Here is a 25,544-nt window from a genome sequence, read left to right as displayed (position 1 = left end):
CCTGTCCTTCACTATCTCCAGAGTTTGCTCTAATTCATGTCCACTGAGTTGGTGATGCCATCCGACCATCTCATCCTCTATTGCCCCCTTTTCCTCCTGCCCTCGATCTTTCCCAACATCAAGGTCTTTTACAATGAGTTGGCTATTTGAGTCAGGTGGCCAAAGTATTGGAGCTTCAGCATCAGTCCTTCCAGTGAATATTCAGGATTGATTTCCTTTAGGACCGACGGGTTTGGTCTCCTTGCAGTCCAGGGAATTTGGTTTAGTATAAGCCACATTTTCAGTTGCTAGCACTGAATTCACATACGTGATTTTGGGATGTTGAGAAAGGATGGGGTACTCCCCCCCGCAACTGAAGCTGGGAAGATAGATTTTAAACAAGAAATGCATGATATGATATCCACATCTGTTGAGATTTAACTTCATCATGACACCCTTCTTCCCAGGTATCATATCACTTATTGCTTCTTTTTGAGAATTTCCCCCTCCCCCTACCGGCTGGAGAAGTCCGGCTCCGCAATCCCGTGACAAGATGGCCGAATCTTTTTTTTCTGACTTTGGCTTGTTGTGGTACCTGGAGGAGCTCAAAAAGGAAGAGTTCTGGAAATTTAAGGAGCTCCTCAAGCAAGAACCTCTGAAATTGAAACTCAAGCCCATCCCGTGGACCGAACTAAAGAAGGCTTCACGAGAAAATGTGTCAAAGCTGTTGAGCAAGCATTACCCGGGAAAACTAGCCTGGGACGTGACCCTGAATCTGTTTCTTCAGATCAGTCGGGATGATCTCTGGAGGAAGGCTCGGAACGAGATCCGACGTAAGTGTCCTGGGAGGGATGGGGAGCAGGGACCCACGGGGGTGGCTGGTTTACTGGGAGCTTCTAATGAAGGTCACTTCATTACTGAGTTAGTGGCCATGCCTCCATTTGTTGAGAATGTGTTACAGGTCAGTAGGACCCTTGGAAATAGTAGAATTTCAAGCCAGCTCTGGTCATTCATGGGCCAGAGTGGATGAATAATGTCCTCAGACCATTCATCTAAGTGTCTTCTCCTCATTTTTCTGTTCCAAGCTGAGTCAATGCTAGTTTAAAAGATCCCCTGGAGAAGGAAATGGCAACCCACTCCAGTATTCTTGCCTGGAGAATCCCATGGACAGAGAGGAGCCTGGTGGGCTCACGGGGTTGCAAAGAGTCGGACACGACTGAGCACCTGGGGCTTAGTATCTGTGTCACCAGGACTGCTGAGATGGAATTTCATGATGCTTCTAACCCACTCTTTTTTTTTTTTTTTAATAATTTTTAAAAATTTTTATTTTTTAATTGAAGGATAATTGCTCGACAGTACTGTGTTGGTTTCTGCCATACATCAACGTGCATCAGCCATAGGTATACCCGTGTCCCCTTCTTCTTGAGCCTCCCTACCACCTCCCACCTCATCCCACCCCTCTGGGTTGTCACACAGACCCAGTTTGAGTTCCCTGCATCACACAGCAAATTCCCACTGGCTATCTGTTTTACACCTGGAATGTTTCCATGCTACTCTCTCCATTTGTGCCACCCTCTCCACCTTTCTTTTGATTAAATATTTTTTTATTGGAGTAGAGTTGACTTGCAGTGTTGTGTTATTGTCTGCTGTACAGCACAGTGACTCAGTTATACATGTACATGTGTCCACTCTTTTAAAAGTTCTTTCCCCATTCAGGTCACATCTTTTTCACCAGACTTGCACAAGAAACTAGGCAGAATCCTAAGATGAGGAGATAGCAGATGCCCCCGCTCCCACAGGAAGCGCTTTTCATGTGTGATGTCGTTTCATTTTTACCATGACTCTGAGGTTTGCAAATGAGAAAAATGCAGACCTAACAGTGTCCCCGCATGTTAGATGACGTATCCAAAAGGGACACATCTGATTCAGGACCAGTTATTTTTGACTCACTGAAGGGCTTTACATCCTCCTTTGGGAGAGTACGCTATTTTTTTTTCCCTCAGAGAATAAGATCAGTTGAATTGTAAATCCTGGCAAACAAAGTGACAAAATACCAGACAAATCACTCATTAATTTTTTTCTCTTTGTATATATATACACACATATATTTAAATTTATTTTTGAGTGAGTGTTTGATCTTAAATTGGAGTTCATGAACATGGAAACTCTTCCAACATTTCTTTAGATTTTATTTTTCTGCTCTCAAGGTTCTCTTTTATCTGTTTTCATGGCTTTATTATGATTTCTTAAAAGGAATTATTGTTGATTTATAATGTTAGAATGTTGTGTTAGTTTCAGATGTATAGCCATGTAATATATAATTTATATTATACATTAAATATGTTAGTAATCATTTGTTGTTGTTTAGTCGCCAAATTGTGTCTGATTCTTTGCAACCCCATAGACTGTAGCCCTTCAGGCTCCTCTGAACATGGGATTTCCCAGCCAACAAAAACTGGAGTGGGTTGCCATTTCTTTCTCCAGGGGATCTTTCTGACATATAATTTATATATTATGTATTATAATGCACAATATACATAAATATTATATAGTACATAAATTATATAAGGTATATATATTTCATATTCTTTTCCTTTAGAAGTTATTACAAAGTAATGAGTAAAGTTTCCTGTGCTATGCAGTAGGTCCTTGCTGGTTATCTGTTTTATACATGTTCAGTTGTGTCTGACTCGTAGGGACCCCATGTACCATAGCCTACCAGGCTCCTCTGTCCATGGAATTCTCCAGGCAAGAATACTGAAGTGGGTTGCCATTTCCTTCTCCAGAGTGTCTTTCTGACCCAGGGATTGACCATGTCTCCTGCATTGGCAGGTGGGTTCTTTGCTGCTAAGCCATCATGGAATCCCTAAATAGCAGTGCTTATGAATTCTTGACTGTGCAGATGGTGTTCTTCTAGTTTGAAATGTAATCCTCAGGTGTTCATATTCTGTGTAAAATCTGGGGTAGATTTTTTTGGGGGGATTATGTTTTTGTCTAGGTCTATGCCCAGCAGTGGGATTTCTGGGCCGTGTGATAGTTTTATTCCTAGGTTCTTAGGACACATTGGGAGAAGGTGAGGGCGGGATGAATTGAAAGAGTAGTACTGACATATACACACCACCATGTGTAAAACAGACAGCTAGTGGGAAGCTGCTGTGTAGCGCGAGGAGCTCAGTTTGGTGCTCTGTGATGACCCACGTATTTAGGGATTCCATGATGGCTCCACAGCAAAGAACCCACCTGCCAAAGCAGGAGACATAGAACATATAACTAATTCACATTGTTGTACAGCATGAAATAACACAACATTATAAAGTAATTACCCTTTAATTAAAAAAATCCTATAAGCCATAATGGAAAAGAATATTAAAAAAGAATGAATATATAAGTATAACCGAATCAGTTTGCTATACAATAGGAATGAACAACATTGTACATCAACTATACTTTAATAAAAATAAATAAGAAAAAACCCCAAAGTTTATGAGCCTGGTCCCCCATGGGCATACATCAGTCTTTGCGCATATGTTTGAGTAAATCCATAGGGTTTGTTCTCAGTACCAAATATGGGGTGTATTTTTTTTAATTGTCTTCTCTTCTGTCCCTGTTAATTCAGAGAAGATAAACCCATATAGAAGCCACATGAAGCAGAAATTCCAAGTCCTATGGGAGAAGGAGCCCTGCCTTCTGGTTCCTGAAGATTTCTACGAAGAGACCACAAAGATTGAGTACGAACTCCTGAGCACTGTCTACCTTGATGCCTTCAAGCCTGGAGAGTCCTCACCCACTGTGGTCTTGCACGGTCCTGAAGGGATTGGAAAAACAACCTTTCTGAGAAAAGTGATGCTGGAGTGGGCCAAGGGAAACCTATGGAGGGACAGGTTCTCGTTCGTCTTCTTCCTCACAGGCCGTGAAATGAATGGTGTGACGGACATGAGCCTGGTGGAGCTGCTCTCCAGGGACTGGCCTGAGTCTTCAGAGCCCATTGAAGACATCTTTTCCCAGCCAGAGAGAATCCTCTTTATCTTGGATGGCATGGAGGAACTGAAGTTTGACTTGGATTGCAACGCTGACCTCTGTGAAGACTGGGAGCAGCCACAGTCCATGCAGGTTGTCCTGCAGAGCCTGCTGCAGAAACAGATGCTCCCAGAATGCTCTCTGCTCCTTGCACTCAGCAAGATGGGGATGAGAAAAAACTACTCCTTATTGAAGCACATGAAATGCATCTTTCTCTTGGGGTTCTCTGAGCACCAAAGGAAACTGTATTTCTCTCATTACTTCCAGGAGAAGGATGCATCCTCGAGAGCCTTCAGTTTTGTGAGGGAGAAGAGCTCACTCTTCGTCTTGTGCCAGAGCCCCTTTCTCTGTTGGCTGGTCTGTACCAGCTTGAAGTGTCAGCTGGAGAAAGGAGAAGACCTGGAGCTGGACTCTGAAACCATCACTGGTTTGTACGTGTCTTTCTTCACGAAAGTATTCAGATCAGGAAGTGAGACCTGTCCACTGAAGCAGAGAAGAGCCCGTCTGAAAAGCCTGTGTACCTTGGCTGCCGAGGGTATGTGGACTTGCACGTTCCTGTTTTGCCCTGAGGACCTCAGGAGGAACGGGGTGTCCGAATCGGACACCTCGATGTGGTTAGATATGAAACTTCTTCACAGGAGTGGTGACTGCCTTGCCTTCATCCATACCTGTATCCAAGAATTTTGTGCCGCCATGTTCTACATGTTCACACGACCCAAGGACCCACCTCACTCGGTCATTGGAAATGTGACCCAGCTCATCACCAGGGCCGTGAGCGAACACTACTCCCGCTTGTCCTGGACAGCGGTATTCCTGTTTGTGTTCTCAACTGAAAGGATGACCCACAGGCTGGAGACGTCCTTTGGTTTTCCACTGTCTAAAGAGATAAAGCAGGAAATAACGCAAAGTCTTGACACTTTAAGTCAGTGTGACCCCAATAATGTCATGATGAGTTTCCAGGCATTATTCAATTGTTTGTTTGAGACCCAGGACCCAGAATTTGTAGCCCAAGTGGTGAATTTCTTCAAAGACATTGACATTTATATTGGTACCAAAGAGGAACTGATAATATGTGCAGCCTGTCTGAGACATTGCCATAGTCTGCAGAAATTTCACCTGTGTATGGAACATGTCTTCCCAGATGAGTCTGGATGCATCTCAAAGTAAGTCCATGTATTAATTCCCTCTCTCCTACGTGCCAGATTTGTGCCAGTCCCAGATAGGCTTCCCTGGTAGCTCAGATGGTAAAGAATCCACCTGTAGTGCAGGAGACCGGGGTTCAATCCCTGGGTGGGACAATCCCCTGGAGAAGGGAATGGCAACCAACTGTAATATTCTTGCCTGGGAAATTCCATGGACAGAGGAACCTGGTGGGCTACAGTCCATGGGGTTGCAGAGTCAGACACAGCTGAGTGACTAACAGTCTCACTTTTCATTTTCTTTCCAGCCCCCAATGGGTATTTCATAAAACACTGTACTTCTGTACTTAAAAAACGTGACTTTTGTAGTCAAAGAGACATTGGTTAGAGTCCTTGCACTGCTATTTGCTAGTGTTGTGACCATGAACTGTAAGTCTTCAGTTTTTCCATCTGTATAAATAGGGGTCAGCATCTTCATAGGGCCAATGTCAGGTTGAAAGGTAAGCAGTTTTTATTGTTGCCAGAACAATGCTTCTCCCTACCCCGCCCCATAGCATTTTAGCATATCCTGATAATTCCACTGGGAAGGCACACTTAGAAGATTGTGCCTGATTTCCTCCAGATTTTGCCAATGTGTCTTTTCTCTTTGCTGATTTTATTTATTTTTTAAAAATTGATTTATTGATTTTAATTGGAGGCTAATTACCTTACAATATTGTAGTGGTTTTTGCCATACATTGACATGAATCAGCCATGGGTGTACATGTGTTCCCCATCCTGAACCCCCCTCCCGTCTCCCTCCCCATCCATCCCTCAGGGTCATCCCAGTGCACCAGCCTTGAGCACCCTGTCTCATGCATCGAACCTGGACTGGCAATCTGTTTCACATATGATAATATACATGTTTCAATGCTATTCTTTCATCAACCCACCCTCGCCTTCTCCCACAGAGTCTGAAAGTCTGTTCTTTACATCTGTGTCTCTTTTGCTGTCTTGCATATAGGGTCATCATTACCATCTTTCTAAATTCAATATATATGTATCAGTACACTGTATTGGTGTTTTTCTTTCTGGTTTACTTCACTCTGTATAATAGGCTCGGGTTTCATCCACCTCATTAGAACTGATTCAAATGCATTCTTTTTAATAGCTGAGTAATACTCCATTGTGTATATGTACCACAGCTTTCTTATCCGTTCGTCTGCTGATGGACATCTAGGTTGCTTCCATGTCCTGGCTATTACAACCAGTGCTGCAATGAACATTGGGGTACACATGTCTCTTTCACTTCTGGTTTCCTCAGTGTGTATGCCCAGCAGTGGGATTGCTGGGTCATATGGGAGTTCTATTTCCAGTTTTTTAAGGAATCTCCACACTGTTCTCCATAGTGGCTGTACTAGTTTGCATTCCCACCAACAGTGTAAGAGGGTTCCCTTTTCTCCACACTCTCTCCAGCATTTATTGTTTGTAGACTTTTGGATCGTAGCCATTCTGACTGGTGTGAAGTAGTACCTCATTGTGGTTTTGATTTGCATTTCTCTGATAATGAGTGATGTTAAGCATCTTTTCATGTGTTTGTTAGCCATCTGTATGTCTTCTTTGGAGAACTGTCTGTCTAGTTCTTTGGCCCATTTTTTGATTGGGTCATTTATTTTTCTGGAATTGAGCTGCAGGAGCTGCTCATATATTTTTGAGATTAATTCTTTGTCAGCTGCTTCATTTGCTATTATTTTCTCCCATTCTGAAGGCTGTCTTTTCACCTTGCTTATAGTGTCCTTCGTTGTGCAAAAGCTTTTAAGTCTAATTAGGTCCCATTTGTTTATTTTTGCTTTTATTTCCATTACTCTTGGAGGTGGGTCATAGAGGATCCTACTGTGATTTATGTCAGAGAGGGTTTTGCCTATGTTTTCCTCTAGGAGTTTTATAGTTTCTGGTCTTACGTTTAGATCTTTAATCCATTTTGAGTTTATTTTTGTGTATGGTGTTAGAAAGTGTTCTAGTTTCATTCTTTTACAGTGGTTGACCAGTTTTCCCAGCACCACTTGTTAAAGAGATTATCTTTTCTCCATTGTATATTCTTGCCTCCTTTGTCAAAGATACGGTGTCTATAGGTATGTGGATTTATCTCTGGGCTTTCTATTTTGTTCCATTGACCTGTATTTCTGTCTTTGTGCCAGTACCATACTGTCTTGATGACTGTAGCTTTGTAATATAGCCTGAAGTCAGGCAGGTTGATTCCTCCAGTTCCATTCTTCTTTCTCAAGATTGCTTTGGCTATTCAAGGTTTTTTATATTTCTATACAAATTGTGAAAGTATTTGTTCTAGTTCTGTGAAAAATATCGTTGGTAGCTTGATAGGGGTTGCATTGAATCTATAGATTGCTTTGGGTAGTATACTCACTTTCACTATATTGATTCTTCTGATCCAAGAACATGGTATATTTCTCCATCTATTTGTGTCATCTTTGATTTCTTTCGTCAGTGTTTTATAGTTTTCTATATATAGGTCTTTTGTTTCTTTAGGTAGATTTATTCCTAGGTATTTTATTCTTTTCGTTGCAATGGTAAAAGGAATTGTTTCCTTAATTTCTCTTTGTTTTCTCATTGTTAGTGTATAGGAATTTCTGTGTATTAATTTTATACCCTGAAACTTTACTATATTCATTGATTAGCTCTAGTAATTTTCTGATGGTGTCCTTAGGGTTTTCTATGTAGAGGATCATGTCATCTGAAAACAGAGTTTTACTTTTTCTTTTCTAATCTGGATTCCTTTTATTTCTTTTTCTTCTTTGATTGCTGTGGCTAAAACTTCCAAAACTATGTTGAATAGTAGTGGTGAGAGTGGGCACCCTTGTCTTGTTCCTGACTTTAGGGAAAATGCTTTCAGTTTTTCACCATTGAGGATAATGTTTGCTGTGGGCTTATCATATATGGCTTTTATTATATCGAGGTATGTTCCTTCTATGCCTGCTTTCTGGAAGGTTTTTAATCATAAATGGATGTTGAATTTTGTCAAAGGCTTTCTCTGCATCTATTGCTAATCATATGGTTTTTCTCTTTCAATTTGTTAATGTGGTGTATTACATTGATTGATTTGTGAATATTGAAGAATCCTTGCATCCCTGGGCTGATTTTAACTTGCATTCTTTCATTAGGCTCAGGCTCCCAGCTCACACTTTAGCTCTCAAACACATACCATCTTTCATTGTCATTAAAAAAAATTAATGTATAGTTGAGGGACTTCCCTAGTGGTCTGGTGGTTAAGACTCCATGCTTCCATTGCAGGGGACATGGGTTTGATCCCTGACTGGGGAACTAAGATCCCATGTGCTGTGTGGCACGGCCAAAAAATGTATAATTGACACGCAACATTATATTGGATTCAAGTATGCAGCATAATTTTTAATATTTGTATATATAGTGAAATGGTCACCACAGTAAGTCTAGTTAATATCTTTTACCATACATGAAAAGTGAAAGTGTTAGTCACTCAGTTGTGTCCAGTTCTTTGCAATCCCATGGACTGCAGCGTGCCAGGCTCCTCTGGCCCATGGAATTTTCCAAGCAAAAATACTGGGGTGGGTTGCCATTCCCTTCTCCAGGGGAACTTCCTGACCCATGGATTGAACCCAGGTCTCCCGCATTGCAGACAGATTCTTTACCATCTGAGGACCAGTTAACATCTGTCATCATACATAGTTACAGATTATTTTGCCCATAATGAGGACTTTTGTATCTACCCTAATGTTCGTAGCAGCCTTATTAAGGTATGGAAAGAACTTAGGTGTCCATCAACAGATGAATGAATAAAGAAGATGTGATATATATATGTATGTATACTAACACATATATATGGAATCTAGAAAGACAGTACCAAAGAATTTATTTGCAGGACAGCAATGGAGAAACAGACAATAAGGGACAGACTTATGGACACGGGGGTGGGGAGGAGAGGGTGAGATGTATGGAGAGAGTTACATGGAAACTTATATTACCATATGTAAAATAGATAGCCAATTTGTGAATTTTCTGTAGGTCTCAGGGAACTCAAACAGGGTCTCTGTACCAACCTAGAGGGGGGAGATGGGGAGGGAGATGGGACGGAGGTTCAAGAGGGAGGGGACCTATGGCTGATTCATGTTGAGGTTTGACGGAAAACAACCAAATTCTGTAATGCAATTATCTTTTACTTAAAAAATAAATTTAAAAAGATGTGATATAGATAGATAGAATATTACTCAGCCATAAAGTCGATATCTTGCCAATTATGACAGCATGGATGGATCTGTAGGATATTATGCTTAGTGAAGTAAATCAGAGAAAGATAAGAACTGTACAATTTCACTTATATGTGGAATCAAAAAGATAAAACAAATGAACAAACATATATAGTAGTGTATATGTGTCAATCCCAAATTCCTTATTTATCTCCCCCCCTACATTTCCCCTTTGGTAGCAGTAAGTTTGTTTTTGAAGTCTGTTTCTGTTTTGTAAATAAGTTCATTTGTATTATTTTAGATTCTGCATGCAAGCAATATCCCATGATATTTGCCCTCCTCTTGCCTGACTTACTTCACTTACTTTGGTAATCTCCATGTCTGTCCATGTTGCTGCAAACGGCCTTATTTCATTCTTTTTTAATGGCTGAGTAATATTCCATTGTGTGTATCTGTGTATATGTATATACACTACATCTTCATCCATTCATCTGTTGATGGACATTTTCGTTGCTTCCATGTCTTGGCTATTGTTAACAGTGCTGTGGTGAACATAGGAGTGCATGTATCCTTTTGAGTATATCTGGTTTTCTCCAGATATGTGCCCAGGAGTGAAATTGCTGGATTGTATGGCAACTCTATTTTTGGCTTTATAAAAAAATTAATTTGTTTATTTTTGGCTTTGCTGGGTCCTTGTTTGCTGCCCGCAGGCTTTCTCTCATTGTAGTAAGCAGGGGCTCCTCTCTAGTTGAAGTGTGCGGGCTTCTCATTGCAGTGGCTTCTCTTGTTGCAGAGCACAGGCTCTAGAGCACGTGGGCTCAGTAGCTCAGACTTAGTAGTCATGGCACACGGGCTTAGTTGCCCCAAGGCACATGATCTTCCCAGATCTGGGATCAAACTTGTGTCTCTTGCATTGGCGATTCTTGACCACTGAGCCATCAGGGATGGAAGCCCTATTTTTAGCGGTTTAAGGAGTGAGTTGAGTGGAGCCATGGAAGAATCATGGTATTTGTCTTCCCACAGCACCATCGAGAAGCTCACCCTCTGGCGGGATGTGTGCTCAGCATTCACTGCCAGCGAGGACTTCGAGATACTAAATCTGGATAACTGTCGGTTCGATGAGCCCTCTCTGGCTGTTCTCTGCAGGACGCTATCTCAACCCGTCTGTAAACTCCGCAAGTTCGTGTAAGTTGGATCTTCACCTGTTCTTTAAGTCAGTAGCAGGGTGTCATTTTTTTCCCACTCTGTTTTCTTTTGAAAACCCGAGCTACAATCCCATGTGTCAAAAGCAAATTCTGAGCGCTTTTCTTGATTTAAGATGTTTCACTGAGTGAGACACAAACTGGGCAAACAGGAAGACTTGAAGACATTCGCTCAAGAAGCTTGGTTGCCAGGTTACAGAGCCTGGGTGAGAAAGGACAGATTTTCCTTTTTTCTGCTGTGAGTGGTCCCTAGAATTAGACCTTCCTTCCCACGGCATCACCTCACTTGTGTGCAGACGATTAGCTGTGGAGTTCATGCTGACTTGGAAAAATCTTGTTGCTGTTTAGTCACTCAGTTGTGTCTGACTCTGCGAGCCCGCGGACTGTAGCCTGCTGCCAGGCTCCTCTGTCCATGAGATTCTCCAGGCAACCCACTGGAGTGGGTTGCTGTGCCCTCCTTCAGGGGTCTTCCCGACCCAGGGATTGAACCTGCGTCTCCTGCATTGGCAGGCAGGTTCTTTACCACTGAGCCACATGGGAAGCCCAGAGAAATCTTGTTTTGTTTCAGAAGCAGAATTGGCATTTTGGGGAACTTGGTGTTACCTCTGGGTGACTCAACTGTGTGTTTTGGTCTAGTGGTGTGTTTGCACTGAGGCCCCCATTTCAGTTTCTCTGTCACACATGTTTTAACTGTGACATAAAACTTGCTTGGGGAGCCCAAGAGCAGATAGTCCTGGTAGCTGGTGATGTTTGCTTGGATGCCAATGGATTGAGAATAGATGTTTCCCAGGAAATGGTGGAGGAAGGTGCTGAGGACAGGTGGTAAAAGAGCCTTAAGTTCATAAGAGAGAGAAATAATAAGAATAGCATAGAATGGGTAGTGTGTATAGAACAATTCTTAGGCCCTGAGCTGGTTGCTTTATATACACCATCTCTGTCTTATAATCCTTATAACAATTTTGTCATGACCTTTTTACAAAACAAATACCAGAAGCATAGTGAAGATCACAGTAATTCCCTGATGCTTTTCTTTCTATGGTGGAAAGACTGCTTTTTATGACAGCTAAGAAGTCAAGGAGAGGAGATGTTTCTCTAATGGAGAGCCTGCCTTTATGTACAGAATTGTACTTTTTTCTGTGTAATTTTTCAAATTTAACTTTTATATTATATTGAACTGTAGTTGATTCACATTGTTGTGTTAGTTTAGGTGCACAGCAAAATTAGTTAAATATATATACACACACACACACACACATATATACGTACATGCACACATACATGCATATACATATATCTTGGCTTCCCAGGTGCTGCTAGTGGTAAAGAACCTGTGTGCCAATGCAGGAGACGTAAGAGACTCAGGTTCGATCCCTGGGTTGGGAAGATCCCTTGAGGAGGGCATGGCACCCCACTCCAGTATTCTTGCCTGGAGAATCCCATGGGCAGAGGAGCCTGGCGGGCTACAGCCCCTGGGGCCACAAAGAGTTGGACCGGAGTGAAGCAACTTAGCACACAGGCACACATACATGTATCCACTCTTTTCAGATGCTTTTCCCATACAGATCATCACAGAGTACTGAGTAGAGTTCCCTGTGCTACACAGAGGGTCCTTGTTGGTTATCTGTTTTGTAAACAGGAGTGCGTTTGTGTTAATCTCAAACTCCTAATTTATCCCCCCCCCCCCTGACCTTTCCCCTTTGGTAACCATAAATTTGTTTTTGAAGTCTGTGAGCCTGTTCCTGCTTTGCTATTAAGTTTCTTTGTATCATTTTTTTTTTAAAAGATTCCACATATGAGTGCTGTCACGTGGTATTTGTCTTTCTCTGTCTCACTGCTTAGTGTGATCATCTCTAGGCCCATCCATGTTGCTGCAAAGGCATGATTTCCTTCTTTTTACGGCTGAGTAGTATTCCATTGTATATATGGACCACGTCGTCTTTATCCATTCATCTGTCGATGGACATTTAGGTTGCTTTCATGTCTTGGCTATTGTGAATACTGCTGCTATGAACACTGGGGTATTTGTGCCTTTTCAAATTATGGTTTTCTGTGGATGCATACCCAGGAGTGGAATTGCTGGATCATATGGTAGCTCTGATTTTAGGTTAAAACCTAAAATCTCCATTCTGTTCTCCTTCGTTCAGTTCAGTTCAGTCACTCAATCGTGTCCGACTCTTTGCAACCCCATGAATTGCAGCACGCCAGGCCTCCCTGTCCATCACCAACTCCCAGAGTTCACTCAAACTCACGTCCATTGAGTCGGTGATGCCATCCAGCCATCTCATCCTCTGTCGTCCCCTTTTTCTCCTGCCCCCAATCCTTCCCAGCATCAGAGTCTTTTCCAGTGAGTCAACTCTTCTCGTGAGGTGGCCGAGGACTCCCTTCTCTCCACAGCCTCTCCAGCATTGATTATTTGCAGATTTTTTGATGATGGCCTTCTCTGATACTTTGAGTAACTTGGTTTGCCCTATGCCATCCTGTTGTCTTCAACCCCGCAAACTTATCACTTTCAAGCTAAATTTAACTCCTTCAGCTTAAGTGTCACTTCTTGCTATATACCAAAACTTGTGAGTCTAGGAACCCACCACAGCTGGGGGTGGTCTTGAGACACAGTGTTTCTCTGACTAATTCACCATGAAGAGGGAAAAGATCTCTTCCTTGTTTACCCTGATGTCTCCAGCAGCCAGCAAAATACCGAGTTTTCCAGGCGCTCTTTAAACTGAGGTCGAATGAATGTATGGATCCTTGCATTCTGGAAGTGGTTTATTCATTTCACAGAAAGAAATGGACTTATAAATGAATTGCTCTAGATCCTGCATGGATAGTAAAAAATGGACCTCATCGAAGTGTTGTTGTTTTATTTCTTCTGGAAGCTCTGCCAAAAATAAAGTAGGGGACTGACTTGCTCATACATCAGTTCAGTTGTTGTTCAGTCACAAAGTCGCGTCCAACTCTTTGAGACCCCATGGACTGCAGCATGCCAGGCTCCCCTGTCCTTCACTATCTCCCGGAGTTTGCTCAAACTCATGTCCATTGAGTCGGTGATGCCATCCAATCATCTCATCCTCTGTCGTCCCCTTCTCCTCCTGCCTTCCATCTTTCCCAGCATCAAGGTCTTTTCCAATGAATCGGCTTTTCACATCAGGTGGCCAAAGTATTGGAGCTTCAGCTTCAGCATCAGTCCTTCCAGTGAATATTCAGGACTGATTTCCTTTAGGACTGACTGGTTTGATCTCCTTGGACTCTCGAGAGTCTTCTCCAGTATATACAGTTTATTGAAAAACGAGGACTAGTGGTCTTATACGGAGAAGGCAATGGCACCCCACTCCAGTACTCTTGCCTGGAAAATCCCATGGATGGAGGAGCCTGGTAGGCTGCAGTCCATGGGGTCGCTAAGAGTCAGACACGACTGAGCGACTTCATTTTCACTTTTCACTTTCATGTGTTGGAGAAGGAAATGGCAACCCACTCCAGTGTTCTTGCCTGGAGAATCCCAGGGACGGGGGAGCCTGGTGAGATGCTCTCTATGGGGTCGCACAGAGTCAGAAACGACTGGAAACGACTTAGCAGCAGCAGCAGCAGCGGTCTTCTAATTGAGAGATTGGTTGTTGATTTTAAACGGGGCAGATGACTCTGTAAAGGAGGAGACCAGGTTATCTGAAACCACCTGAGTGAAGGTGTGAATGAAAATGTGCATGTCCTTCCAAGGACCCTGGGGTTCCAAAATGAGGAAAACAGTTCCTCTTCAGTGTACACAGAAATGAATTATCATCATACCTAGAGTTTTTTTTTTTTTTTAAGAACTTTTTATTTTGTGTTGGGGTAGAGACGATTAACAATGTTGAGGTAGTTTTAGGTGAACAGCAAAGGGACTTAGCCATACAGATACAGGTATCCATTCTCCCCCAAGCCCCTTCCCCTCCAGGCTCCCACATAACACTGAACAGAGTTCCTTGTGCTCTACAGTAGGTTCTTGTTGGTTATCCATTTTAAATATAGCAGTGTGTACCTGTCCACCCCAAAGTCCGTAACTATCCCTTCCCCTCTGGCAACCATAAGTCCATTCTCTTAAGTCTGTGACTCTCTTTCTATTTTGTAAGTAAGTTCATTTGTATCATTTCTTTTTAGATTCCACATGTAAGGGATGTCATACAGTATCTCTCATTCTCTGTCTGCCTGACTTCACTCATTATGACATGCCCTGGGTCCGTCCATGTTGCTGCAGATGGTATTATTTCATTTCTTTTTAATGGCTGAGTAATATTCCATTGTGTATATGGAATGTAACACATCTTCTTTATCCATTCCTCTATCAGAGGGGGCAATAAATGGTAATTTCTGAACCATCATGATCTACTTGTTTTGTGATGAACCTTCACCATTAAGTTAATTTACCCAACCTTCAGAATATCCAGGAGAAAAGCAAATATTTGAATCCAGTTTTCTCAACCTCAGGAGCCTGGGTCTCCAACCAGGGCATATACCATCTTTCTTTAATTTGTTTTATTTTTTTTTAAAGAAAACTTTAAAAAATTGTTTCCTTTTAAAAAAAAACCCTTAAAAATTTTTAGACCAAAATGATCTTTTCCTTGGGGAAGACAATCTTGTTTGGACATGGGAGGTATTGCCAGATATAGGAGTGCAGGGAGGCACAGACATGGTGCCTGGAATTTAACATGGGCTCAGTCTGGCTTCCTTATAATATCTGTGGTGGAATGCAGAAGTGGAGGGACTAGGCAGAAACAGGAGACCTCTAAGCACCTGATGTCCGAAGATCCCAGAGAGAAGTCATAGGCAGGAATAACCAGAAGAAGGCTTCCCAGATGGTGCAACTGGTAAGGAACCCGACTGCCAGTGCAGGAGACATAAGAGACACGGGTTCAATCCCTGGGACAGGAAGGTCATGGCAACCCACCCCAGTATTCTTGCCTGGAGAATCCTACGGACAGAGGATCCTGGTGGGCTACAGTCTGTGGAGTCGCAAAGAGTCAGACACAGTGAAGTGACTTAACGCACACACACACGCATTCACAACCAGAAGAGCCAAATTATTGGAAAAAATTCTGAAGCTGGGAAAGATTGAAGACAAAAGGAGAAGAGGGCGGCAGAGGATGAGATGGTTCGATAGCATCACCTACTCAATGGACATGAATTTGAGCAAACTCTGGGAGATAGTAAAGGACAGGAGAACCTGGTGTGCTGCATTCCATGGGGTTGCAAAGGGTTGGACATGACTTAGTGACTGAACAATAACAAACCAGATATTAAAAAAAATGTATTAGGAGCCTAAGCTTGACAAGTAGGAAGAATTGTGTAAGAGGTATCTTGCTTTGGACTTCATTGCATGAGTTACTGTGTCTCTTCCTCTTTTGTAGGTGTAACTTTGCTTCGAATCTGGCAAATAGCCTAGAATTATTTAAGGCCATTCTTCATAACCCTCATTTGAAGCACCTGAACTTCTATGGCAGCAGCCTCTCCCATATGGATGCCAGGCAGCTGTGTGAGGCGCTGAAACACCCAATGTGCAACATAGAGGAACTCATGTAAGTCTTGGGGTTGTCCTCTGTGATGTAGATTTTTCCCTGTGTGAACTCGGCAGATTGAACACGCCTATCTCCCTTCCTGCCATGGTCTCTCGCATGTTTCACCACGTCCATCTCAGTATCAGTAGACCTCCTACTAAGATGAGCATGGATGGGTTCTCAAGGGCAAAGCTTCCTCTCAGAAGGTCTGTCCCATCTTTTCTTTTGTGCTCACTTGAATGACCTCACAGATGCCTTATCTGATGCTCCTTGACTCTCCTCTCAACCAACCCTACCAAAGCCATAACTCCCATTTCTTTTCCCTTGAAGACAGTCACAGAGACTTAAAATGAGAAAGGTTTGTGGATGATCACAAATGTCATCTTGGAATCTGGCAGATAATAGAGGATAGAGGGAAAGTAATTTCCCCCAAATCATTGCTTTCTCCTGAAAATTATCTGGGATGCCTTTAGTCTCATTGGGGGATTTCTCAACAGACTCAGTCTTTTTTTCAGCAGGAAGAACAAAGAGAAGTAGTAGAAATAGCAATAAACAAAAGCAACTTGTTAAATCCACCAAGAAGACACACTCTTCTCTCCACCAGTAATATGACTGACAGATCACGTGCACTTGGTTAATTTCACCTATCAAGATTCATCAGGAGGGAGAGGAAGGGTCCATGCATAAGAGTTGTTTGAACATACAGGCTTGCTTTGTTGTTGTTGTTCAGTGGCTAACTTGTGTCCGACTCTTTGCGACCCCATGAACTACAGCACCCCAAGCTTCCCTGTCCTTCACTATCTCCCAGATCCATTCTTCACTATCTCTCTCATGTCCATTGAGTCGGTGATGCCATCCAACCATCTCATCCTCTGTTGCCCCCTTCTCTTCCTGCCTTCCATCTTTCCCAGCATCAAGGTCTTTTCCAATGAGTTGGCTCTTCACATCAGGTGGCCAAAGTATTGGATCTTCAGCTTCAGAATCAGTCCTTCCAATAACTATTCAGGATTGATTTCCTTTAGGACTGACTGGTTTGACCTCCTTGCTGTCCAAGGGACTCTCCAGAGTCTTCTCCAGCACCACAATTTGAAAGCATTTGTAATTTGAGTGGAAAGCAACAGGGATTCATGCAGAGAATCGTGTAATTACCTCTGCTTTTTAAAGAGTCTGGAGTTGGCAGGTGTGGATTGGGGGCCCTGATGTGGTCCAGGGCCAGTTGCCCAGACACCCTGTAAACATCCCGGCGGCCCCCCACCACCCGTCTCTCCCGCAGGCTGGGGAAGTGTGACATCACGGGTGAAGCCTGCGAAGACATCGCCTCTGTTCTCGTCCACAACAAGAAGCTGAATCTTCTCTCCTTGTGCGAGAATGCCCTGAAGGACGATGGGGTGCTGGTGCTGTGTGAGGCCCTGAAGAACCCGGACTGTGCCCTGGAGGCGCTGCTGTGAGTCGGTGTCGGGGAGGGGAGCCCGCGGGGGACGGCCGCGGACCGCCCCCACACCACGGTCCAGCAGAGCGGGCTTGCCCCGCAGGGGAGCCTGGGGTTGAACTGATGAATTCTAGAGACGCAAGACGAGCCCTTAGCATCCAGCTTGGTGCCCTGGTTATCATAAAAGACGGTTGGTGCTTCTGTAGGTATACTGGGTGCTTGGTGGGGGGATTCATCTGATTACTTGCAGGTGTGGGGCTTCACACGTCCTCGGTTATCACTGGACCCCTCCCCACCCCCAGTGTCCCCACCTCTTTCTTGCCTGGAGTTTCTATAAACCAAACTGATTCTTTGTCGGTGGCAATAGAAAGGGTTGTCTATTTACCCAGGGGGGCCACAGGAGAAACTTAGTGTTAATTTCAAAAGAATACCTTAAAGTGGGGGAAGGGAGCAAGCACGCCCAAGTGTATGGAAGTGAATAGTAGGCTAGAAACAAAGCTTTTGTGTGTGTGCGTGGTGTACACAGGTGTGTGTATAGACATAAGTATTACATGCACACACAAAGTGGCATTTACAATAGAAGGCTAGAATATTATTACTGAGATGATTTTTTTTTAGATTATAAAAAAGTCAATACTAAAATAAGTTCCCGGAACATTAAACATTAAAACCAAACTATTAAAAAAAATAAGGGAAAACTCTGAACTATAACGATTTAGACCAAGAAATATTTAGAGGCACAAAAGAAATTACATATTGGAAGATGAAAGGGCTTGGCTATTAAATCTTGCCTGGTATTATTCAGTGAATAAAATTAAAGCGTATTCAATAGCTGGTAATTTAAGTGGGATATATTTATCTAAGAGTTCTTTAAAATACATCATTTAACTTTTTTTGTTTTTAAACTTGAATCTTTATTCCATAAAAATGAAAGACTACTGAAGATGCAAGAAAGTCACTAGTAATTTTAAAAGAAAAAATGTTCAACCTATTTCTATGCTTTTTATTTTGAACTAGTTTTAGGCTTGGAACAAAGTTGGAAAAATAGCACAAAAATTCTCTTATAGCCCTTACCCCATCTCCCTAATGTTCAACCTTTTTTTTTTCCCCCAAATAGTTAATATTTTTAGTATTTAAATGTATAATACCATTTTAAACAAATGTGCAGATTTTAAAAATATATTCCACTAGGTCAGAATTCTGCAAAATGGGCAAATTTATAGTATAATAGAAAGCATTGAGTTTTTTGTAAAGTCAATTGACTAATAAATAAAAAAAAATATGAAAAGTCTATTTATAACAAACCTTAGAACTTAAAATTTTTGATGCAAGGTATTAATTCAGTATAACGTAAAATGGCAGAAAGTGGAGATATTTAGGGAAGGCATAATTGTAGAGTCATGGAAAATTTGGAGATTATATTAAGTGACCGTTAAAGTCTTACATTTTCTTTTTTTAACTTTTTATTTTGTATTGGATTATTGCTGATTAGCAATGTTCTGATAGTTTCAGGTGGACAGCAAAGGGACTCAGCCATACATATACATGTGTCCGTTCTCTGCCCAAACCCTGCTCCCATCCAGGCTGCCACAGTGTTCCCTGTGCTCTACAGGAGGCCCTTGTTGGTTCTCCATTTTAAATACAGCAGTGTGTACATGTTTGTCCCAAACTCCCTGATTATCCCTTCCCACCTGACCATAGTTCTTTCTCTAAGTCTGTGAGTCTCTTTCTGTTTTGTACCTAAGTTCATTTGTATCATTTCTTTTTAGATTCCCCTTGCTACACATTTAAAAATTTTTTTAAAATTTATTTTTGGTCATGCTGGGTCTTCACGGCCCTAGTGACGGTGAGCAGTGGCTTCTCTTGTTTCGAGCACAGGCTCAGGAGTTGTGGCTCACAGGCTTCATTGCTCCGAGGCATATGGGATCTTCCCGGACCAGGGATCAAACCTATCTCCCCTTCATTGGCAGGTGGATTCCTATGCACTGTACCCTCAGGGATGTCACCTCTGCTACACATTTTAATCTTCTTATTTTTCTAAATGACCACAGAGTACAAGAAAGTTTTTACATGTAGTTTCATGAAAAGATTACCCTGTCGAGCTTATGTGGGCCTGCCAGGTGGCGCAGTGGTGAAGAATCCGCTTGCCAGTGCAGGAGACTTGGTTTCTATCCCTGGGTCAGGAAGACCCCCTGGAGGAGGAAATGCCAACCCACTCCAGTATTCTTGCCTGGGAAATCCCATGGACAGAGGAACCTGAAGGGCTACAGTCCGTGGAGTTGCAAAGAGTAGGACATGACTGAGCGAGTGAACGAGAACATAGAACTTGCGCAGGTTGACAGACGATGTGTGTGTCTTTGCAGATTGTCGCACTGTTGCTTCTCCTCCGCAGCCTGTGACCACCTCTCCCAAGTCCTTCTGTACAACAGATCCCTGACTTTTCTTGACCTGGGGTCAAACGTCCTGAAAGATGAGGGAGTGACAACTTTGTGTGAATCACTGAAGCACCCAAGCTGCAACCTACAGGAGTTATGGTACGCCTGGCTGGGGTTTGTTTGAATGTCAGTGTTTGATTTTGATTTTTGGCTCTTGGCAGCCCAGGAAAGGAACAGGAAGAGAGGAAAAGCGTGGAGTCTTCTGAAAAAGGAAAAAAAAAAAAAAAAAAGCAAGGCTCAATGGTTACCCCACCTGATACTTCTGGGGCTTCCTGGCTGACAGATGTGTCTATTTTTTTTTTTTTACTCTACCTCTTCAAATTGATTTTTTTTTATTGCAGAATAATTGCTTTACAGTATTGTGGTGGTCTCTGCCATACATCAATGTGAATCAGTCATAATTATATATATAATCTCCTTGCTCTTTAGCCTCTTCCCCTCATCCCACCCACCTTGGTCATCACAGAGCGCCAGGCTGAGCTCCCTGTGCTATACAGCAGCTTCCCACTAGCTATCTGATTTATACATGTTGTGCTTGCTTAGTCGCTCAGTCGTGTCCAACTCTTTGCAACCCCATGCACTGTAGCCCGCCAGGCTCCTCTGTCCATGGGGATTCTCCAGGCAAGAATATTGGAGTGGGTTGTCATGCCCTCCTCCAGGGGATCTTCCCAACCCAGCAATCGAACCCAGGTCTCCTGCAGTGCAGGCAGATTTTTTCCCGTCTGAGCCACCAGGGAAGCCCGTTTTATACGTGGCACTCTAATGGCACCCCACTCCAGTACTCTTGCCTGGAAAATCCCATGGACGGAGGAGCCTGGTGGGCTACAGTCCTTGGGATCGCTGAAGAGTCGGACACGACTGAGCGACTTCACTTTCACTTTTCACTCTGATGCATTGGAGAAGGAAATGGCAACCCACTCCGGTGTTCTTGCCTGGAGAATCCCAGGGACAGAGGAGCCTGGTGGGCTGCCGTCTCTGGGGTCGCAAAGAGTCGGACACGACTGAAGTGACTTAGCAGCAGCAGCAGCAGCAGTCTATATGTGTCAATGCTTCCTTGTCAGTTTTCCCTACCATCCTCTCCTTGTGCCCACCACTGTGCCCACCAGGCCATTCTCTCCGTCTGCATCTCCATTTCTTCTCTGTAAATAGGCTCATCAGTGCTGTTTTTTCTAGATTCTTAAGATGTGCATATATTATTTGATACTTGTTTTTCTCTTTCTGACTTACTTTACTCTGTATATCAGGCTCTAGGTTCATCCACCTAATTACAATGGACTCAAATGCGTTCCTTTTTGTGGCTGAGTAATATTCCATTGTATATATGTACCACAACTTTATCCACTCATCTGTTTTTTTTTCAATTTTTATTATAGTATATTTGCTTTACAATGTTGTGTTGTTTCCTACTGTAAGAAAAGTGAGTCAGCTAAGTGTGTGCATATATCCCCTCTTGGATTTCCTTCCCACTCAGGTCACCACAGAGCGCTGAGTGGTTCCCTGTGCTGGAGAGTAGGTCTTTGTTAGTTGTCTGTTTTATATATGGTAGTGTGTACATGTCAACAATTTGAGCACACTCTGGGAGACAGTGAAGGACAGGGAAGCTTGGTGTGCTGCAGTCCACGGGGACACAAAGAATCAGACACAACTTTGCAACTAAACAACAAGAACAACAGCATGTCAACTGTTGACATTTTGGCTGAGACAGTTTTTTCCTGGGGAGGGCGACTGTCCAGTGCCCTGTAGGATGGTGGTAGCTCCCTGTCCCTGTGTGGCAAGCCAAAAAATGTCCCCAGGCACTGCCCAGTGTTGCCTGGGGGCAGGAAGCAAAAATCATTCCTGCTTGAGAACATAGACACACATATACACACTCTATATGTATTCCATGTATGTACATAGCAGACATATATGTGTGTATAAATGTGTTTATACATGTGTCCATGTGCTTGCCTACACAGATACATGTTTATCAGATTTACAGTATGTACATATGTATGCATGTATGTTCTGTATACACACTTGCATACTGTGTGGGTGGGGCATAATACTGTGAGGAGCCGTGAGCTTGGAGATAGGAGATACACAGGAGACATCAAATTATGTGAGATATTCAGTGAAGTCCTTCCCAAAACATGCTGTGTATACAGAGACTTGAAGGAAGTAGGGGGATAACTCGGCGTATACTTGGATAAAGAGCATTAGAACCAGCAAGAACAGAGGTCCCTGAGGGGAGAGACTGGGCAGGAAGGAGAGTGCAGGGAGCCCAGGGTCGGGCAGAGGGCAGAAAGTGGAGGAGCTGCGTTGTGTCATCTCTATCATCATCATCTCTATCATCACCTCTGTCGTCGTCTCCATCATCTCTGTCATCATCATGGCCATCTCTATCGTCTTTCTCATCTGTCATCATCATCACCGTCTTCTCTATCGTCTCGTTGTCGTCTCTGGTATCATATCCATCATCATTGTCACCATCGTCGTCATCTCAGGAACACTTGAGTATTTCTTCCTTTACAGGAATAAGTGAGCATAAGTGAAGCCATTTCTGATTGGACCTCAGGGTCAGATACGTTTGTATTTTTTTTCCCTCTAGGTTGATGAATTGCTACTTCACTTCTGTTTGCTGTGTGGACATCGCTACTGTTCTTATCCACAGTGAAAAACTGAAAACCCTGAAACTAGGCAACAATAAGATATACGATGCTGGCGCCAAACAGTTATGTAAAGCTTTGAAGCATCCTAAGTGTAAATTAGAGAACCTTGGGTGAGTGTCCATGGATGGTGGGAAAGCTTACCTATTTCAAGAAGAAGAGAAGCTGGAGAATGAAAGGGATGAACAGGATGCAAGTTTAGAAACAAGTGCAGTGAAGCAATAAATGCCAGCCATGAAACCAGGGTTTGCTCCAGCTTGCCACGGGCTGACTTGTGGGACTTGGTGGTTTTGTTTTTCATATATAGTTTTATCTGTTTATTTGGCTGCTCTGGGCCTTCATTGCTGTGCACGGGCTTTCTCTGACTGCAGCCAGTGGGGGCGAGCGGGTCCCACTCTTTACTTGGGATGCACGGGCTTCTCTTTGCAGTGGCTTCTCTTGTGGAGCACAGGTTGCAGGGCACACAGGCTTCAGCAGTTGCGGATTCCAGTCTCGATAGCACAAGCTCAGTAGTTGTGGCTCACAGACTTGGTTGCTCCGTGGCATGTGGGATCTTCCTGGACCAGGGATTGAACCCGTGTCTCCTGCATTGGCAGGCGTATTCTTCACCACTGAGCTACCAGGGAAGCCCTGGGACTGGGTGGTTTCTTGCTGGGGTGGGGAAGTGAGCTGTCCTGTGCATTGAGGGAGGTTTCGCTGTAACTCTGGCCTCCCTCCACCCACGGGAGGCTAGCAGGACTCCTCGCATGTGTCAGATGTCTGCAGGCACACATGTGCCCCAGTTGAGACCCACTTGTCCAGACTGAACGTCTCTTCTCAGAGGCGTGGCCTTGGCACCTCGAGGTGGTGTGTACGCCAGCCCACCTCATGCTGGTATGTCCCCCTGTGCAGGCTGGAGGCCTGCGAACTCAGCCCTGCCTCTTGTGAGGACCTAGCCTCGGCTCTCACCACCTGCAAATCTCTGACTTGCGTGAACCTGGAATGGATCACCCTGGACTATGATGGGGCGGCGGTGCTGTGTGAAGCCTTGGTCAGTCTGGAGTGCAGCCTGCAATTGCTCGGGTGAGTGGATGCTGTTCCCTCGGTGGTGAGTGACCCCCGAGGGAGGTGGGACCACCGTAGGTTTGTGCAGTCTTGGCACCATTGACATGGGCTGGAGACTTCTTTGCTGGGGGTGGCTGTCCTGTGCATCGCAGGATGTTGGTCGAGCGTCTCTGGTCTCAACCCACTCGTTCTGTTCCCTGGAGCACCTCCTTTGAGAGATGATGACCAGAAATACAGACTTTAGGCACTCCCATGGCGGTCTGGTGATTAGGCTTCTGCGCTTTCGTTGTCGTGGCCCGGCTTCAATCTCTGGTCGGGGAACTGAGATCCTGAAAGCCACATGCCCCTCCAGCACCAAGAAAAAAAAAACCCTTTAAATTGCTGAGATAAGATTTTAATTGTTCTCACCACCCAAAGAGAGAGATTGTGTGATGTGGTAGAGACGTTAGCTAACGCTCTGATGGAAATCACTTGGCAGTATATAAACATATCAAACCAACGTGTTGCAATCTTAACCTTACACAGTGTTGTATGTCAGGTATATCTCAATAAAATTTTAATTAACTTTTAAAAAAGAATGTCCATCGTATCTATCACTTGAAGTTTTTTTTTTTTTTTAAGGCTCCTGGTGTTGTCAAATGTACCCTGACAACCAGAATCACCTCCAGGCAAGAATGACTCCTTTACTAAAAACACCATCTCTTACTTAATTTGCCTGAAAAAGTGCAACTGCAGCTCAGAGCCAGGAGGGTTTCCATCAAGGACAGAGCAGGGTCTTGGCACAGAAGTACATTTCCTGAAGAGCAGGAGTCAATATTGTTTGGAACATTATGTTTTTTTTTTCCTTTTAAACTTTGTATTTTGTACTGGGGTACAGCCAATTAACAAATGTTATAGTTTCAGGTGAACAGTGAAGGGATTCAGCCATACATGTACATGTACCCATCCGCCTCCAAACTCCCCTCCCATCCAGACTGCCACGTAGCACTGAGCAGGGTTCCCTGCGCTCTACAGTAGGTCCTTGTTGGTTCTCCATTTTAAATATAGCGGTGTGTACATATCCATCCCAAACTCCCAAACTATCCCTTCCCTCCATCCTTCCCCTCTGGCAACCATAAGTTTGAGGAACATTATGTTTGCATTTAGAGTGTGTGTAGCTGACTTCCATAGAATGAACATCTGAGTGCCTTCCATTTACCAAGACCCTGATGACCTGCAGGGGAGGGACAAATGGTTCACACCCCTCTTGCTCGCTCACCTAGTCTCTAGGAAGGATTTTGTGCATCCTTGGTACAACTCTCCCAGGAAAGAGTGAAGGGAACTAGCCATTGGGGTGTAGAGAGGGCAGCAATCATGTATCAAGTCAACACAGCTTTTCTTTTTGTATTTTCTCAGCCTGAACAAATCTTCATATGATGAGGAGATTAAGATGATGCTGACGCAGGTGGAAGAGATGAACCCCAACCTCATCATTTCACACCATCTCTGGACTGATGACGAGGGCAGACGCAGGGGTATACTTGTCTGACAAGAGCATGTCCTGAAGTAATCTTCTCACAAAGGTGTCCCCCTCGGTCACCTTGGCATCTCCCCTCCTGACACACCCGGTCCTGTAAATGGTTCATCAGGGCCAGTTGATGATTTTGGAGCTCTTCCTTCACAGTATTGTAGTGATACGATTGTGGGGTTGACTATCTGTGCCTAAATCCTCTACCTCCCATTAAAGTTCCTATCCTGCCTTGCAATGTGTAGAAGAAAAAAAAATACATTACATGTAAACACTTGGGAAAGCATGACTTTATTTTCTTACCAGATTTCTTGGGAATGTAGGAGCTTGGGGTTGAAGGAACCATGATCGTCTGACACTTCTGACATAGAACTGCTGCTAGGATGTGTCTCTAGATTTTAGAATTTA

At 43.5% G+C, this 25,544-nt stretch overlaps 1 protein-coding gene across 1 annotated transcript; it reads left to right on the top strand.

Annotated features, from left to right (window-relative positions):
* Window positions 1-532: 532 nt before the first annotated feature.
* NLRP9 (NLR family pyrin domain containing 9) lies at window positions 533-25,297 on the top strand. The gene is made up of 11 exons (XM_019978781.2): window positions 533-812; window positions 3,596-5,159; window positions 10,376-10,537; window positions 11,222-11,228; window positions 15,153-15,175; window positions 15,960-16,097; window positions 17,350-17,520; window positions 19,869-20,039; window positions 22,528-22,698; window positions 23,477-23,647; window positions 25,025-25,297. Exons 1-11 carry the CDS (start codon window positions 533-535, stop codon window positions 25,155-25,157), a joined length of 2,991 nt encoding a protein of 996 aa, XP_019834340.2. The 3' UTR covers window positions 25,158-25,297.
* The last annotated feature ends 247 nt before the right edge of the window (window positions 25,298-25,544 follow it).

This window comes from Bos indicus, chromosome 18 (assembly GCF_029378745.1).
Source record: "Bos indicus isolate NIAB-ARS_2022 breed Sahiwal x Tharparkar chromosome 18, NIAB-ARS_B.indTharparkar_mat_pri_1.0, whole genome shotgun sequence".
Classification (NCBI taxonomy): domain Eukaryota; kingdom Metazoa; phylum Chordata; class Mammalia; order Artiodactyla; family Bovidae; genus Bos; species Bos indicus.
This window is presented reverse-complemented; position numbering and strand designations above follow the sequence as displayed.